This window comes from Protopterus annectens, chromosome 17.part0, assembly GCF_019279795.1.
Source record: "Protopterus annectens isolate FY-2018-M chromosome 17.part0, PAN1.0, whole genome shotgun sequence".
Classification (NCBI taxonomy): domain Eukaryota; kingdom Metazoa; phylum Chordata; order Ceratodontiformes; family Protopteridae; genus Protopterus; species Protopterus annectens.
This window is the reverse complement of record NC_056751.1, coordinates 112,117,886-112,137,294: the sequence shown is the minus strand read 5'-3', so window position 1 is coordinate 112,137,294 and position 19,409 is coordinate 112,117,886. Positions and strand designations below refer to the sequence as shown.

Here is a 19,409-nt window from a genome sequence, read left to right as displayed (position 1 = left end):
ATTGAAAGTGTGCTTCAGAACATTGAAAACTACATTGCATAAGTAAATAAGATTCCCTCCACCTACAACAATACCTAACTAACAGACTTTCTACCACGTTTCTGCCCCTGCACCCCCCATGTGGGGGGCTCTGCCCCCACACCCCCCCATAAATTAAATATACCAACTCCAAGATCTCACTTGGAGTTGGTATATTTAACTTACATGGGGTGTGGGGGCAGAGCTCCCCACATGGGGGTTGCAGGGGCCTTGCCCCCCTGCAGAAACGTAGTAGAAAGTGTGTTTGTTAGTTAGGTGCTGTTATACGTGGACATGATGTTATTTACATATGCATTGTAGTTTTCAAATTTATGAAGCACACTTTCAATGTTCTGAGTTTTCAATGCTTTGGGTTTTCAGTGTTTTGGGCTCAATGTTATAAAATTCAATATTATGAAATTTCAGTGTTATAAAGTAGACCCATATATATATAAATAAATATATATATATATATATATATATATATATATATATATATATATATATATATATATAAAAGGTTGAAACAAAATCCCTTGTTGGAACATCTGAAGAGCACAAAAATATAACTTAAAATTACTATTGCAGTCGCTTGGCTTTGCTACATGCTGGGGCCAATTGTACTCTCTATAGCTGAATGCATAGGTTTTAAGTGTGCTATCAATGATGGTTCATGTAAGTAAAGCCTAATTTAGTGTGCTTACCTATGGAAGAGTCATCATAGCCAATCTTTTTGATGGTGTGGCGCACAACCTTCTGATAATCCACTGTAGCTGATGAAGTGATCTCACCACACAATAAAATCATCCCAGTTTTTGCAACACACTCTGTAGAAAAAAAAAGTAAATGTGATAAACAGTCATGATTATTTGGCTATCATATTCTTAAACATCTCTTCATATCTTGTTCTTGTAAAAATGGGATCTTTATCTCCATCCAGCTGGAAACATATGTGAGAGAACATTACAGACCATGAGTTATATGGGATTACTCACTCCTACTGTTATAATGCAAGGAACAGATGAATGACTTAACCATTCAAGGTCTGTGCTAATCTCCCATTTACCTGTACACCATAAAATATTACTGAGGCTATAGCATAGATTTCTGCTTATAGTTCACTTAAAATGTATTAATTATTTTTAATTTTTTTAAATAATCTATGTTCTCTAGCCATGTATTACTTACAACAGTATTTACTCACAAGTAAAAGAAACATTAAAGATGCAGCACTTTATATTCTGTAATAAAGTGATATTCTTTCAGCTGGAATGTATAATTGATCCATAAGATGGCAAGGAATATTAAATATTAAATGAAACCTAAGGAACTTATCCAGACAGTGCAAATAATCATTCTAAGTGTACTGTAATAAAATAAATATTGCTGCTAATATATGGCTAGCAATTCAGAGCACAGGATTTTAAAGATGCTATCATATTTCAGGAGTATGTCCAAGATGCAGTAACTGATTTTTCAGTACTGTTGTCCACCATAGTAATCTTTCAAAAGTTATATGTACTATAAAATCCAGTTGTTTCATTATTTCTGCTGAAACGATGAGGCTGTACATTTAATGGAATGTATGGTCACATAGTCCATTCAATTTAGAACTTTACTGGTCTACTGTCATTGTCAAATGGGTTATGACCTATAACTAGGGAAAGTCTGATGCTACCTACAAATGAAGACTGCAGAGTAGATACTGATGTCTTTAGAGAAAGATATGTCAGCCACAGATGTCATTGTCCTTGCTAGTTAACTGTTGGCTTTGTGTTAGGAAGACTGCTTTACTAAATGAGCAAGTGAATAACTAATTGCTTAATGAGAAATGTGTTGTGTGACGAGGTGAGTGACTAAAGAAGACAAGTCAATGAACTGCAGAAAAAGCATTCTGAATAAACATTATTATTATTATTTAATTCAGTTTATTAAAAGTGTCTGTGGGAAAGTCACTAGAACATCACATAGTGGAAATGCTTATAGAGAGTGAAAAGCAAAATATGATCAAAGACCCATATCATTCTGGAAATCATCCCACAGTTTTTATAGAGAGGTTGTTAACTTCTGTGGCATACTAGTTGAAAAGAACATGCTAGAGTAATGACACGTTCTCTGCATCTGTATTTTTATTGTCTAGTGTAGGATTAATCAAAAAATAAATGTGGACATGAAACAGAAGCTCTTTCTATTTGAAATGAAGTTTTCAGTAAAAAGCTCTCATAATCCTGAGCAACCTTCACATTAAGATATGCCCAAATACTAACATTAATGGCACATAACAAGCTCACTGACACAAGCTTCTCATCTTCTTCAAACCGTTAAGCAAATTAACATGATAGTTTGCTGTGCAGCTATTTTATCAAGGAAACTTTCTAGCTAATATCTTTGGAATAGCAGAAAAAGAAATATAGTCACAGCTCAGGAGTAAAGGACTGACTCATTTGCTGAAGAGAAGCCTGATAGAGTTTCAATGAATTCATGCTTTTCACAGTTAAGTGCTTTGTTTTTAATTGTCATATCTCCTGCTGCTCCTGGAACAGTGGTCTGTGCCACATTATAAAATGGATATAGATAGCCATCCAGTATAATTACTTTATTATCTGTGCATCGGATATGCTTAATTTGGCTGGCCCACTGGTGCAGGGTCGATGTGGCCACCTGTGCTATCAGTGACATTGATTTGACTAGCAGCCTGTGAGTAGAAGCACTTGCAGAGAACTGCTATGAATAATTAAGCATTACCTGCTTACTTCTCTCCATGACATTAGTATGGAGAGTGCCTCAGGGGATCATATCCCTTTAATGATGTCAGTAGGGGATGCAGACCTAACAATAGCAACCGGTTTACAAAAATGGGTACAACTGTTTGATAAACTCTGCTGCTTGTGCGAGTGAGTACTGACCCCACAGTAAGCCCACTGCATGTGCTCCACTCCATACCTCTCAACCTCTTTGAGACAGAAGTCTGGAAAATGCCTTAAACAATGGGGGAGGGAGGGGCAAAGGCCCACAAATAGCGACAATTTTTAAACATTGCTCATATAAACTTAGAAGGTTGATAGCATAGCAGATTTTGTATTAGCATACATTTTCTGAAGAGTATGAAGTCTGGAAAGTCAAATGCTTGTCATTATTTTCTGACTTTAATCTTTAAAAACTTGCTAATGATTTGCCAGAAAACCACAATTTTATGAAAAATGGACCAAAATTATGAGGCAATAATCTGGACATTCTGCGAAAATCTGTACAATTGAGAGGTATGCAATCCATTTAGATGCTGTTAGGTATCTTTGTCAGGGAATAGTAGGTATACAGAAAAAAAACTGACATGTATTAATGAAAGATGCAATACCTCTCAAAAGAACACTGGCCCATATGCACAGTAGAGATCTGGAGGCCAAGAAATAAATAATTAATAGCTAATCTGTTTGATGCACAGCAGAATATAATGGACTGGCTACTTACTGCATGCCAAAATAAACCAATCTGCAACTAAGAAACTCGTTGAAATAATTGTCATTTTTGTACTTACTGAAGTGACTTGCATACTAGCATCTACTTTCGCAGGCTTGGAATTGAGAGATGCATTTTTAAAGCTGCACTAGGAGCAAGGGAAGTGTGTGTTAGAAAAGTTTCTCAACACTTTCCTCTCATGCATAATGATTTTGCATTCAACCTGTTAGAAGCAAACAGCAGTCTATCCTGTCTAAGCAGTGGAAGTTAATAATAATACTGAGATCATGTGAGTCGTTGCTGATACAATATAAATGTTATCTGTTTCTGTCTTCCTTTTTGGCTAATTAAATTAAGCAACATTCAGGGATGCCGGTACCCATTTTTTATGACAGGACTCTCTTCCATTAGTATCAAATACAAAATAAAAATAATCTTCTGCATGCCTCAATTTTAACACTTAAAAAGATAATTGAACCAGTCCTGTTCAGGCTTTAGTCTTACAGCAAACTAACCCCTCCTGCAGCCATGTTCTTATTTGTCACCTACAACTGCAGAAACCTCATCTTCATCCAACTGCAGACACTCCTCCAGTCTTCAGAAACCAGCCAAGTATTCAAATAAGCACTGTGAGGAGTTTCACTGTGTTCTCAGTTTCAGGGCATAATCTATTTCAGCCAAAGGTCAGAACTTCCCAGCCTCAACATTTCTGGTCCAACTTGTATGGATCCTCCCCTCAGAAATGTACACCGACATACTACAGTTCTGTCAGAATTTGTGATTTCATTACACTATACAGAATCAATCTTCAAGTAACATTTCAAAAATTAATAGTTCATAAGGTGATGTCATAAAGTGAACATTTAAAATGAGGACACTTTTCAGGTTATATTTATTGTGCTCAGCATACTTTTGTAACATTTGTCATTTCCAATAACTTTGAATGCTTTTTTCTGCCCTCCGTGCCTGCTAGTGATCAGGCCCCTCAGATATTGATCATGCTCAGTCATACTAGATGAGGTTCAATCACAGCTGTGGCCATCTCCCAGGCAGCCATCGGGGGATTTTCTGTTTTCAACCTTAATCCCACCCACCCCTGGTGACTAACAAGCATGCTTGCTAAAGTGAGGAACAGCTATACCTTTGCCAGTACATGTGCAATGTGAAAGTGGTTTTACAAAGCCAAATGTACATTGCTTTTAGACCTGCTGCTTGTTGTACAACTATTCGTCCAGTAGGTGTCAGCACTACAGAGGATTTCTTCCTTCCATGATGGGTGAGCCAGCATTAATTGATCATCCCTGCCTTGTTTCCTCAAATCTTCAAGCACCCAGATCACAGGCTGATCATCTAGCTCGCAGGCAGACCTTTATCCCTGTGCTTCATAAGTCAGCTTCTCTTATTTCCAGTATTTTGTCTTAAAAACTACAAAACATCCATTTGTCTGGAAAGCTGATAATGACGTCTGTCTTGTCTTAAACCTGAAGTAAGTTTGCAGTAATATAGAGAACAAGACTAAGACAGACGGGCAGACAGAATCATTATATGCAGTGAGGCTTATTTCAGAAATGTATCTATATAGAAATATATCTTCAGAGTTCATCATGGTCCTATTAAGTCAAACTGAAATACTTCAAAATTAAAACCAAATGGGGATATGTATGACATTTAATAAGTAATCAAAACTAAAAAAAAAAATCTAAACTCTAAATGTTAGCTGTAAATGGTTTCTTCATATTTACATTCATCTGAGCTTAGACAAAAAGTCATATCACAGAAAATGTGAGTATACACAAATGGAATACATGAATTCAAACTTGTAGCAATATGAGTAAATGCAACTGCTTCACCTTCCCTACTTTATTATTCTCTTTCCAAGGTTGCTGTACCTTGGAGAAAGAGCTGTCAGTGATAGGAAGTGTAAAGCTCGTCTCACTCTTTGTAATAGAGGCTGCAAGATTAGAGCCCCTAGTGTATGTGAGCAATACAATCTTGCTCACCATGTGTCTCTTGTAACAGTGACATAAACAAATGACAACTTGAGCTGTTATGTTTAAGCAACTGTGATATGAACTCTGGTGATCAGAGACTGACTGTCAGGCTGTGTAAACAAAATACCATTCATTTTCTAGTTTGTTGTATACCAAATAATTTCATATTTATTCTGCTGTATTATTTATTCTGTTTCTGAAAACATTCACAATTGTTTGCTTTAAACTATGGCAAACATTTATTTATTTGTTTGTTTATTTATGTCTAGGCTGCATTGACCAAAATGAACTGGGCTAAATAGCAAGTCAGCTGTAAAGCATGACCAAAGCAAAATGATCAAAATCATGTTGCTGTGAGGATAAAACTCAATATAACATCAGTATATGGGTATGTGTCCCTGTGACGCCCATGCACTGGCCCAGCAATCAAGGAGCCTCAATCCTCACCACTAGCACCAGTCAGGGGTGTCCATATAGGGAAAGGATAATAAATAAACACACTGTAAACTACAATTTCCCTTAAGAGCACACAGAAATCACAGTCAGTCTGGGGCTGGTTTCTCCCTTTCTCTCCAGGTCCCCAATAAGACTCCCCACAGGCACAGCTATAGGTCCAGATCTCAGCCTAGGGAGGCAAGCTAAAACCTCCAGCATCCTCTCTGTCCAACCAGTGCTTCATGTCCCTGCCCAAGTAACTGACACGCACACACTTTGAGATAAGAATTATATACAACCATACAGACACTCCTGGGAAAGGCTGGTACAGGTTCTTCAGCTGAGCCCCTTTTACCCAGACTATATGGTAGAAATCACTGCCACCACCCAGCTAATATTTATCAGCTACTCAAAGGCCCTTATGAAGGTTGTCCAATTATTACTGTGCAATAGTATTATCCAACTGGTAAGTGCAACCAAACAGTCAAGACTTATTTGGAGTGACTTGGTACAGTATCACTATATACATGCAATGTACTCTTACAGCTTTAAATTATCTCTACACAAAACAGCCACAGTTGAAAGGTTTAAAATATTTAATAATAAATAATAAAAATTCAAAACCACCACACCTCCCATGCACTGGCATATTGTAATCACTTGAAGTAGCTGCTTCACAATAGGAAAGAGCTGGTTTTCTGATGGGATGAATTTGCACAGGAATGCATTTGTTGAGTAATAATTCACTGAATTTTACATTGCCAGCTTTTAACTACAAAAAAAGAATATTGCAATGAAATGAATAACTACTATTTCCCTGAATAGCTGTGAAGGTTATACATTAGAATGATGAAAGTTATCTGTTTACATGCCATTTTCAGAGGAGTTGATTTTGCAGCACAGGTACAACACAATTGCATGTAGAGAGAGAATCTTCATCATTCTAACACATAGCCTTCCAGTGTAGCTCTCAACTGTCCATATTTTCATAGAAAATGTCCAGATTTTTACCTCATATTTTTTGGTCTTTTCCTCATAAAATGTGGGGTTTTCCAGCACTGAAGTCACTAAATAAAGAAATACATTTGAGTTGCAGACTTCAAATCCTTTATAAAATACATCCTAACACAAATCTTGTTATTCTACCAACTTTCTAAGCTTATAAGAGCAATATTTAAAATCTGTCCCTATTTTTGGTCCTTTTTCCCCTCATTACTTTAGGCTTTGTCCAGATTTCTTGTGCCAAGAGGTTGAGAGCTATACCTCTGAAACATGCTTTAAAAGTTTAAAAAAATATATGTTCTTTGGAGCTGCCTCCATTATGTAGGAGTCTGAACCTCTTACTGCAATTATTACAAAAAAAAAAGTGCAGTCATACATTGTTAGGGAAATAGCTTTTTTGTAAGATATTATGTAGGGTTGGGTTGGGTTAGGGGCAGTGGCAAGGTAAGTTTTAGGGTTAGCTCACATAAATAAGGATAGATGGATGGGGCAGTTAGCTCAGAGGACTAATTCTCTGTGCTGTTAGTGAGCTGCATCCTGTGTCCAGGGTACAGAGTTTGATTCCTTCCATCTCCATCAGCTATTGTGTGACCTTTCGTAATTTTATTTTCTTTTGTTTATAATACCTTAGTTCTTTCTCATCCTTTAAACATTGTGCCATATATTCTTCCTTTTCATGCTTGATTTCCTATTATGGTATTACTTCTACCTTCCTTTAAAGAAAATATCTTTGCCTATTCAATAATTCTTCCATTCTACCCTGTTTTTCTCATAAATTTGTACAAAAATAAAACAAAATATCAGAATCCTCCACTAATTTCTTCATATTCTTTAACTATCCTTTTATACACATCCTATACTTACATATTCATCCTTTTTCTTTCTTCTTATTCCCTTTTCCTTCTATATGTAGATAATCATTTTGTATTTTTTCCTGTCAAACTTAGCAATCAGTCCTCTCATGTTAAATACAATTCTGAGACTATAATATTCTTTACAAAGCTCCATATTGTAATTTCCATTCCTTTACCCATTCCACCATTAACCTCTTTAAACCTTTCCCTTCCCTTCTTTTATAACCTCATCATGTACCCCAGACTTACCCTACACACTACAATGATCTGTAAAACTGACAACCTAGTTCCCTCATTTAATTTCTTTAATAGTCTTTGAAATAACTGTTTTTTACAGCTTGTGTGTTATCTAACTCAAGGATCACGTGCATAAAATTTAACCTGTTAGTAACAGCCTGCATTTAATTGCTGGAACCTGTGTTCTGAGGGACTGCCTTCCAGACTATCTGCAAATATACAGAGCTGAGTATATATTTTTTGGTTATAGAGTTTGTTAATTGCTGCTTAGATCTGTGTTGAAACTGTTGTCTCCCTGTCCTGAGAGACTGATCTGCAAATATACAGAGCTGAGTATATTTTCTTGGTACTGTTAGTTGTTGCTTAGATCTCTGTTGAAACTGTTTTGTCCCATACACCATCCCTCCCTATTTTTGGTTTGTAGTTTAAATTTGGTGGCTTTTGCAGTTGCCCGCCCCACTGTAGATTTGATCTGGGACACTCCCCCAGTCCCATCTCTTTACCACATTCTACCTAATAAACTCTTTCTGCACTTGCTTTTAGTCCTTTTTAATTTAATTGCATTTTTAAACTGTGTTTGGTCTAATATTGCTACATACTCAAGTGTGCTAGCTTGCACTGCATGTGAAATTGTTTTTACTACTGTTTTTGATATTTTTCTGTAAAAAAAAAAAAACTGTAAGCCTGTTTCCTACCTTTCCTGCAACTAGTGTTCCAGATACAGATTTGCTGTATCCAGGACTGTATGTAAGCTTCTGAGCACCCCCCCCCCAAGCCTTTCTCTATTGGAGGGAAAGCCTTCTAGCTTATCAGTGGGAGTGGTAAGCACTAGGTAACCTGTCTACCACATAAGGAGTGGTTCTGACCCAGAAATTGTAGTTATTGGCCATTTGGGCAATCTCTTCTATCTCTCTCAACTTTCTGATTTGAAAGCCTGCATTTGCACTTGTTTCTGTCCTATAACTCGTCTAGTACAGATACAGATTCTTAGTTTTAGCACTTAAATTTGCTTATTCATGCTCAGCACTTGTTCAGAACTTGTAAGCCCTAAATGTTGTTGTATCTTTCGGCTTTTCCCGGTTAAGGGTCGCCACAGCGGAGCTCCGGTCCGCTAATGATTGGCAGTAGATTTTTTTTTTACGTACCGAATTGCCAGCCCTGACACACAACCTTCAACGAAGGTACGCCCATTCATGCATGTCTCCACACAGAAGACGCTTTAGCTGAGAATCGAACAGGACAACGTCTTAACTGTGAAGTGACAACGCTACCGCAGCACCACCATGCTGCTTGTAAGCCCTAAATAAGCTACTAATTACTATAGCACTCAATCTTCCTCATTACCTAGAAGAAAACAGTTCTTGTACTTACTTTTCGCACTTGCTTAGAGAAAAACAGCTCTTGTACTCACTTTTCTCACTTATCTAGAGGAAAATAGTTTTTTATTCAGGCATGTCCAAGGGTTAGCTCCCAGTGTTCTCTCCTGTCTATCTAATGAATCTGGGCATCTTGAGGCAATGTAGAAATTGCCTCATGTACACAGACAACCCTCTCCTCCTACCACCCAACACTACAACCTGTGAGAGATGCACTTATCTAGCCAAACTGGAGGTAAAGGTCTCTCCAACCAAGACTGAACTTGACAGTCATGACGAGAAGGTAAACATTTGCACCACACCACACTCATCACATAATATCACTAAATCTTCACCACCAAAATCCACACATAGTAACACAAAAACATTTGCAGAGACTCTTAATAATAATCTGTCTAAGCAACAGAGACCTCTAACGCAGAAACGCAAGCAACCTCCATCCCCCAACACAACCCAAATGACACATAGCCCACAGACTCAGTGTGCCACTCAACCACAGCCAATAAGGCAAACAATGTACCAAACACACTAGTCATAGGTGACTCTATAGCCAGGCACACTGATGTCCCACTCACCAGGCTAAAAAAGGAGAAGGTTACTGTCAGCTGCCAGTCGGGTGCCAGGATCCGCCACATAACCCATGCCCTCAGGTCACTCCACAACAAGTACAAATATGACTCTGTAATTGTCCATGTTGGTGTGAATGACCTGAGATGTACCTCCCTGGACTACATGAAAAGAGACATGGAAGAGCTCTGTGATCTTGTAGCCCTGGCAGGTATGACCCTAGCCCTGAGTAGTATTTTACCATCGCCCCAAATGATACAGCAGTACAAGGACAAAATGATTGACTTCAACAATTGGCTAAGCTTCTGGTGTCATTCTAAGGGGATCCAGTATCTGTCTGCTTGGGATGACATGGTCGACAGACCACGAAGCTTTGCCACAGATGGCCTGCACCTGTCGCCCCTGGGATTCCGGATACTGGCTAAAGCTCTTGCTGCCCCTATAGTGCCTTTTTTAGGCAAGGTTCAAATAACAAATTCACCACCGTAACAGGAACAGGCAATTAAAAACTGAGGGTAATGCTACTCAGAGCTAGAAGTCTAAATCTCAAAATGCACTCACTCGAGGCACTCCTTAAAATGGAGAACATCGATATCTGTGCAGTGACTGAGACCTGGTTCAAGGCTACAGAGAGCACCCCTGCACTACCAGGCTATAACTCATACCACACATTTCAGCCATGTAACCTGGACCGAAACACCAAAGGCAGAGGTGTGTCCATATTCATTAAAGATATCCACACCTCCAGGCTAGTTGCTCAGCATAATGCATCCGAGGTTATCCAAGTGCAACTAACTCTGGGCAAAACTGCAATCCAAATTGTAGCTTGCTACAGATCCCCCACTATGCCCCAGGATTCCCACTCCTCTTTTCTTGATGTACTGGAAAATATTAGGGTTCAACCAAACACCCTAATAATGTGGTGACTTCAACTACCCCACCATTAACTGGGAAAACTACTCATGTACCAACTCCTTAGCTCAACGCTTTCTGGAATTCATAAACTCCAATGGCCTGGATCAACTTATCCACACCCCCACCAGGGGCAACAATATCCTAGACCTAGTCATTACCAGCATGAGTGACTGGTGTTCCACACCTGAAGGCAATTCCTCATTGGTCTGATCTGACCATAAGCTAATCACCCTTGATATCCACATCCAGCCCCCACCCCCCATTAAGGAAACCATGGTAAAAAAATTCTCCAAAGCCAACTTCATGCTTCTTAAGACAGAAGTGGTGAACTTCATGACACCCATGCAGATGGACAATACAGTTACACCTGCTAAATCCTACACAAATGCACTCTATAAGCACTTACACGAGTGCATGGATCGAGCTATCCTAAACAGAGCCAAGATGCTATTCTCCAAAAAAAAAGGAAGCCAATCTGGTGGTCCCCTGCCATAAACAAACTGTATAACAGAAGGAAGAAACTGTTGCAAAAGAGAGTAAAATCTCATGAGTGGAGGAGCTCCCTGGTCAGCCTCAGTAAGAAGCTGAGATCCCTTATAAGCTCCACGAATGCTAGCTACGAATACAAAATTGCCGCTAATTCTAAGGACACCCACAAAGCATTCTATAGCTATGTCAAGAATCTCGATGGCAACACCCAGATCTGCTCTGAGTTACAGCACAAAGGCACGAAAATTACAGAACCAACTGATATTGCCAACATCCTGGCAGATAGGTTCAGTGCTAACTTTACCACCCCTCACCCTAAAGGGCCCATATCTATACAGGAAGAATGCAGAGTCCCTGTAATCACAACTACGCAGGTAAAAGCTGCACTCTCTAAAGCCAAAAACACAGCATCCATGGGACAGGACAACATCCCAGGCTGCGTTTTACACAAACTTCAGAATGAACTGGTTCCCCACTTAAGCACCATGTTCAATAATAGCCCCGCATCAGGCTTTGTGCCCATTAAATGGTGCACAGCAACAGTTATTCCACTCCCAAAGGGGGAGCCACCACTGATCCCGGGAACTATCGACCTATTAGCCTGACGAGCCTGGTCTGCAAGGCCATGGAATGTATCATCATGGAACACATAAACAAAGACATTAGTAAACTCCAAACTCTGGATCCCACCCAGTTCAGGTTTATGAAAGGCAGATCATGCCTCCTGAACCTGATCGACTTCTTTGAGACAGTCACCAAAGGTGTAGATGAGGATAAGGTGGTTCACACAGCCTATCTTGACCTCGTCAAGGCTTTAGACACCATCCCCCATTCTGGAATTATAGCTAAACTCACTAAACTAGGTATAAATCCCTACGTCACAAGATGGGTTGCCAACTGGCTCACTGACGGAACCCACACTATAAAAGTTGCAGACTCCAAATCTGACCTCAAAGCAGTGACAAGTGGAGTATCACAGGGTTCCGTCCTGGGACCTCTCCTGTTTGGTATCTATTTCTCTGAAGTACAGGCTAACACAGAAGGCCTCTGGCTAACAAAGTTTGCAGATGACTGCAAACTAGGAGCCATAGTCAAGTCCCCAAATGATGTGGACATTCTACAGAAGGGCCTCACTGAGACACATGCCTGGTGTCAGAGCCATGGCCTCAAGCTCAATGCCAAAAAGTGCAGTGTCATACCCTTTGGTAAAAACTCTGTATCCATGAACTACTACATAGGCAAGAATCTATTTAACACTGAATGTGTGATAAGAGACCTTGGGACCCAGGTGGATAGTAGTCTCTCCTTTGATAGTCACATTGCCACAGTAGTCAGGAAATCCTTCTACGTGGCACACCTCATCATAAAAGTGGTCTCATCCAGGAAAAAAGAAGTCATTGTTCCCCTCTACTCGACACTCATTAGACCCATTACAGATACAACGCGCCTTTTGGAATGTACCTCATAAGACATCTGCAGCAGCTGGAAAGGCCACAGAAGTACCTTACAAAGAGGATTACTGGCCTCAAACAAATGCCCTACACTGACCTCCTCAAAAAACTCCAGCTTTACTCCGTAGCATATCGCCTACTCTGAGGTGATCTCTACCTAACATATAAAGCTATGTCAAACCCAGAGCTGTTGGACATGCTACATATAAAGAAATCCCAATCCCTCCGAGCTACATGCTTTAGGGACCTAAACCTTGTCACCACAATAAACAGGACATGCTGACGGGATAGATTCCTGTCCCAGAGACTTCCCATACTCTGGAACAGGCTACCCATCTATGTCAAGCAAAGTTCTTCATTAGCACTCTTCAAGAAAAATCTTGCTGAGTGGATGGGAAATGGGAAATACACCCTGGGGATCACTTCTGTGTCTCTGCTCAGTTGCACAGGAAAATAACTTTCTTGGGTGGCGTAAGCCAGGGAACCTTGTTGGCTAGGCTTACGTAGGCCCTTGGGCCTATAGCCTAGTACCTACCTATGAACCTATAAATGCTTTGCTTTTCCTTTTCTACTTGCAAACTTCCCATATTCACAGTTTCCTTATATACCTTTACATTCTGAGCCCCATTTTCCCATTTTTTCTAATAGTGCAATTGAAATCACCCCTTAACAAAATGTCCATATCCACAATCAGAAACTGCTTAATTTCTTTAAAAAGCACATTCTCTCTGTGCATAACTCACATATCCATGTACAGCAGCTGCCCTTAATACTTTTCACTTAATTCTTACATCCACTTTGCCCTTCCCTGCTTGTATAAATGTTTTATCCATGTTTGTAATATTTTGTCTTTAAACAGAATAACAATTTCAAAACACTTATTTTTTTCTAGTTGTCCCTAAAATTCCCCCATAATAGTCCAAGCTGTTTTCTTTGCACAATGTTCATATTTTTTATGTCTACTAGGATAGTATATCATGTTTACTAGTCACACAAATTACAGAAAAAAATCTATTTTCTTTAGACTTCATCTTTTTTGCTTGTCAGATTATTTTCTTTTTCTTTTATTCACATGTATTCTTATTGTGCTGTCTTAATTACATCTCTCCCTAGTGTTTGATTCCCTCCCAGTTTCTACTACTTCATATTAATTATTTTGTTGTAATCTGTTCACTTTATCACACTAGCATTATTTTTCTTTTCTTTTGTATTTTCATCCACTGCAACACTGTCCATGATTTCACCAACATTTTCCTTTTATTCTTCAAAAACATTTTCTTCCATACTTCTTTGATGAATATCTACAGTCATTATCAATCATCATTATCGTCAACTTCCTTCTTCTAATACATTATTCCCATCAGCGTTATCCCATAACATTTAATTTTCAGTTAAAACATTTCCTGTTGTAAGAAGTTATAGTCAAACCACAAATATCCCTCCTTTTCACATTTACTACATTGTAATTTATATATTTTCACTGACTGTCCTTTTCCTCATATCGATTACATCTATTTAGATTGACCTTATGTATCAAATGCTCAAAACTGCCACAAAAGAAGTCTTTGGCTGACATCCAATTGAGCATGCCAACATCCCCTGTGCGTTCTCAGTCTCCAGTAGGGATCATACATGAGTCTAGGTATGCACCCTCCCCTCAGGATCGGCATGCCCATCCTTACACATCAGTGTTTCAGATACCTAAGCTGTTAACTGAACCCAACTCACCAGGGCCATAGTCAGGCCTTTATCCCTCAATGGAACAGCTTTGACTGTATTGTAGAATTATGTGGATCATATTTTTGTTGCTGTGCAATGCTGCAAATGTCAGGCAGAACTGGGAATTCTCTTTCTCAGGTGCCTGTCCTATCTCCGTAGTTTGTGACCATGGAGTTAATACGTATAAATAAAGGGTGTGGAGAGGGCTTGTTCCTTACAAAAGCATTTTTTGTTTTGTTTCAGGGATGGTGTGGACTTCCTTGTTTGTGGACTTCTGTATTTTGGATTCGGTGGAAGTTGTTTCACAGTTTGTGTTTACATTTACTATTAATTGACATATATCCTTTGCTGACAACTGTATGACATTGCTATAGAGTGGGACTATTGATACAGATGGAATTTTGGAGATTTTTGCAGGGACTAGTAGGGAAATGGCTTGGTGTATCACCCAGTCAAGTCAGTAATAATGCCATTTTGTTTGTGAGGTGGATAGATTGGAGAGGTGGAAAAGCTACTGGATGTTCGATGAGGACCATGTATTGGGAGTTGTGATTGTGCTCTACCCTGAATGAGACATTACAGATGAATGGAGAGGGGTGGGAGAAAAGAGTAAAAAAAGCTGCTGAATAGATGGCCAGACATGGGAAATATATTCAAAGAAACTATAGCAACTATTAAGATGAAGTTTCATCATCATTATCATCACCATCATCATTATCATCAATCCTCTTCTTCCCATTTTTACATGGGGTTGGGCTGTCACTTCAACTGCTTCCAATGTTCTTGATTCATTACCACTCCTCCCACCTTCTGCAATGGTCACAGATGAGTGTTGCAGGTCTTCTCTCACTTAATCCATCCATCTCTTTGTGGGATGCCCTTATTCCCTGTTGCTTTCGTCCTGTTTCTCACAAATGTTCACCAGCTTACCTTCTGTATTCCTGCACATGTGCCTGAACCACTGTAATATGTTCTCTATGAACTTCTGTGCAATTGGAGTTACTTTGTATTTTGTTCCAATGTCCTCCTTTCTTTGTTTGCCCACAGTATGCATCCTAACACCTATTTCAGGCTCTTCTTCACCATCACTTCTAGCTTCCATAATTATTCTGCCTTCCCTGCCATGTTTCTGTACCATACAGTAGTTTTGATCACATTACTGTTTTGTACACCTTACTTTTCAGCTTCTTTGGGATTTCTCACATACTACCCATGACACTGTACAAAATGGCTGCAGCCTCTCTGCTTCTAGTTTTGACCTCCTCATTCAGACTTCCCTTCTCCTCAACCTCCTCTCCCAGACACTTGAAGCTGTTAACTTGTTCACTATGTTCCCTTCTATTTAAATTGTCATCTTCTTCTTCTGATTCCCCCATTTGCTGCCATGACAACTGTCTTGTCTGTACTCAGTTTTATCCCACATGCCTACAGTTTTGCATTTCATTCTCCTATCAGTTACTGAAGTTCTTGTTCAGAGTTTGCTTGTAACACAACGATGTCTGTATACAGCAGCTTTGATGATTTGCCTCTTCCATCCAGTTTGTTAATATAGTCCATCACTAGTATAAACAGCAGTTGGCTCAGAGCTGAACCCTGATGCACATACACTCCCAGAGGAAGCCCCGTTGTGAGTCTCAATACTGTTTTTACTTATGTCATTGGGTCCTTATTCATAGTCAACTCTAATTCTACCTGTCTTTTCAGGATTTTGAACAATCGCAGAACTGCTAAAATCAGCTTTCCTGGGAGCCTGTCATATGCTTTCTGCATGTCTAGGAATGTCAGCTGGATTCTTTCCTTATCTCTAGCTTCTTCCCAATGAACTGTCTCACTGCATACATTGGGTTGGTTGTACTCATCTCCCATCATCCTTTCTACTATTTTTGTGGATTCATTTATCAATCACCCTTTCCAGCACTTTCATGCAGTGTAACAGGAATTTACTGCCTCTATACTGCAAACAATTGTGAATTTCCCCTTTGTTCTTGTACATTGGCACTAGAATGCTTATCCTCCAGTCTTCTGGGATATGCATTTCTCTCCATATTGCTAAGAGTACCCTCTGCAGCCACCCCCCCAACTCACCCAACATCTTGATCATATCTGCTGTTACATCATCTCAGCCTGCTGCTTTCCCTGACTTCATTTTCCTTAGTGCTGTTTTACTTCCTCTATGTTAGGCTCTGTGATGATGAGAGGTAGTGTCAGCTGTGCCAGAGAGACTACAGCAGTGCATGTGTAGCATATGCCAACATAGCTAGCTGGAGTTTTGTAAATAATTATATGTCATTTGAATATCAAATTGATTTGTGCAGATGCTTGAGTTAAAATGTATTTCTAAAGTTGTCGTGTTAAAAAATGCATCAACAGTGGATCCTGCTGGACAGAAAATAGATATACATGTATGTCAGACTGTATTGCTGTAACTGACAAAATGTATATATTTTAACAGAGGATACTGGAAGGGAAAGGGTTAAGCTCAACCCAACTAACCTTAAGAAAATATCCTGAAATTAAATGACTTGGTTTAGGCCATAAAGATTTTATCTCACAGGTCTGAATGGCACCAAAGAATAGCTTGTTAGTTTCTGCAGGAAGGGTGGAAGTGTTAGATTTGTTTTACAGTTTCTGGATGCCAGTTCTATGTGTGTATTAAGACACATCAGTACCAGATCCTGGCTCAGTTTCTATTGAGTAAGTAGTGTGGGAACAGAGTCAGGTGACCAGATGTGATGTCATTCTGTAGGCAGCACTGAAATTGCATTTGACTACTAGTGGGAGATGTGATAAGTGCATGCTGCTATTGGACCTGACAAGAGACACCCATCCACTTTCCTCTTGCTTTGATTTAGTAAGTGACTAGGGTACAGTAATTATTCAGTTAGTTAGAAAAATATAGTGAGATTAGCTGAATGTTGTTTTTTTCTGTATCTGTATGAGTCTTTCCATCTGCGTTGATTTTTATATTTCCTGTGATTGAAACTCTGGTTACACCTACCCAACACTGTTTCCATCCAAAACATAGTACTACTACAGCCCTTTTATCTTTCACTCATCAGCTCATTCTACTGAGAGAGAGAGAGAGAGAGAGATCATTTGGGAAGGCTCACCCCCTTAGTTACTCAACCTTGAATTATCTTGTTTCCTCCCTTTCCACTTAACCTAAAAAATTGCACTTTACTCATCTGCTTTTACTGTATTTGAGTTTCTTCCTAAATTGTTACTTTATTTTGCTTTTGCACCTTGTTCTTAAAAGTATTCAATTGCATTTATTCTGCTGCCTTTATTACTACTTGTTAGTAGCCTGATTAAATTGTAACTGTTACACTAAGCTTTTGGTTTAAGCACTTGGGCTTCAGGCCAGTTATTTTACATTAAGAAGGTTTGTGGTCTGCACTCTTGTGAGAGCAGAGGGTATATTCTGCCCTTATGAGCTAGGGATTGTTAGTTGAAGGTTTATTGTGCCTTAGTTTGCTGTAGCATAGACTAGATTAAGACCTGCTGAATCTAGTTCTGTTTGTGTAACTGGAGCATTAAGCCAGGCCATCGTTTGTTGGAGAGGGTTCCCCTGCACCCTAGTGACAGGAGTGTGCAGTTAGAACTCATCTGATTGAAGATTGCTAGATCAGGGCTCAGTTTTGAGCTTTTTTAATTGGTTAATTAGTTAATTTGTTTAAATCAGTTTTCTCTTGTTTGCTACTGTTATATTTAAGTGTGTATCTGTTCTCCTGTGTTAAACTGACCTAAACAGAGTTTAAATATTTTTAGCATAGTCTGCTTACAGGTTTTGCTGTATCCAGATCTGTTTGTGTGATTCCTCTGTTTTCTGCTACTCCATCTTGCATTGGCTGGGGCCTGCCTGCACTTAGTAGGAGTATGTGAACTGGTTGGAACTGGTCTGGCATAAGGTGTTTAGCTAAGAGCTCAAGGACAAGGGTTGATTTACTTTTGTTTTTGTGGTATTTAAGCCCTGTGTTTGTGTGGGTATGTGCTTGTTTGCATGTTAGGCACCACTGCTGTGCTGTTTTAACCCTTTATGAGGTATTTCAGCTGCATTTTTCCCTTACCAGCACTTCTGTGTAAACGAGGCCCTCCCTTGCAGCTACTGTAGTGATTTTATCCAGCCCTACTCACACCTATAAGTACTCTCCTTAGATAGTACCCACCCTAATATCCCTGACGTCTCTTCCACAAATTCTAACAACCATGGACAGACAATTTCCTATGGTTTCTCCTTCTAGTCTGGTTGATATGGGCATCCTGAGACAGTGTAGCAACTGCCTCATGTACATGGACAGCCCTTTACCACTACCACCTAGGAACACAATATGTGAGGGATGCAATTACATTAAGAACCTAGAATCCTTGCTGTCTCAATCACAAGCCAGTACATCTGGCAATGACAAGGCTGTCTGCACAAACACTATAAACACCGCACCTCTAACACCACCCACACCTGTATAACACACTCCTACATATGTGGAGGTTCTCAACAAAAACATACCTAAACAAAAGAGACCTCCAAAGCAAAAACATACACACAAATCACAACCCACAGCACCGAGCACCACACATAGTACACACACCTGTGTCTCAGCCTCTAAGGCCCAGCCACAAACCCAACATACTAGTCATAGGAGACTCTATCGTGAGACACACAGATGTGCCCCTCACCAGGCTAGACAATGAGAAAATCATGGTAAGTTGCTTGTCAGGTGCTAGAATCCACCATATCATGCATGCATGTCATAGTCCATGTTGGTGTGTATGACTTGAGATGTACCTCTCTGGACTATATGAAGACAGACATGATTGAGCTCGCTGAATATGGGTCCCAGGCAGGTATGTCCCTAGCCTTAAGCAGCATCCTACCATCGCCCAGAATGATGCCTCAGTACA

General features: G+C 39.5%; 1 protein-coding gene across 3 annotated transcripts in view; it reads right to left on the bottom strand.

Moving 5' to 3' along the window:
* LOC122791752 (S-adenosylmethionine synthase-like) overlaps nt 1–19,409 on the bottom strand; it is a 452,746-nt gene that overhangs the window by 268,061 nt on the left and 165,276 nt on the right. For all 3 annotated transcript variants that reach the window (XM_044059670.1, XM_044059671.1, XM_044059669.1), the window contains exon 3: nt 723–845. In XM_044059670.1, coding sequence (XP_043915605.1) covers nt 723–845 — 123 coding nt within the window. The remainder of the gene's footprint in view (nt 1–722; nt 846–19,409) is intronic.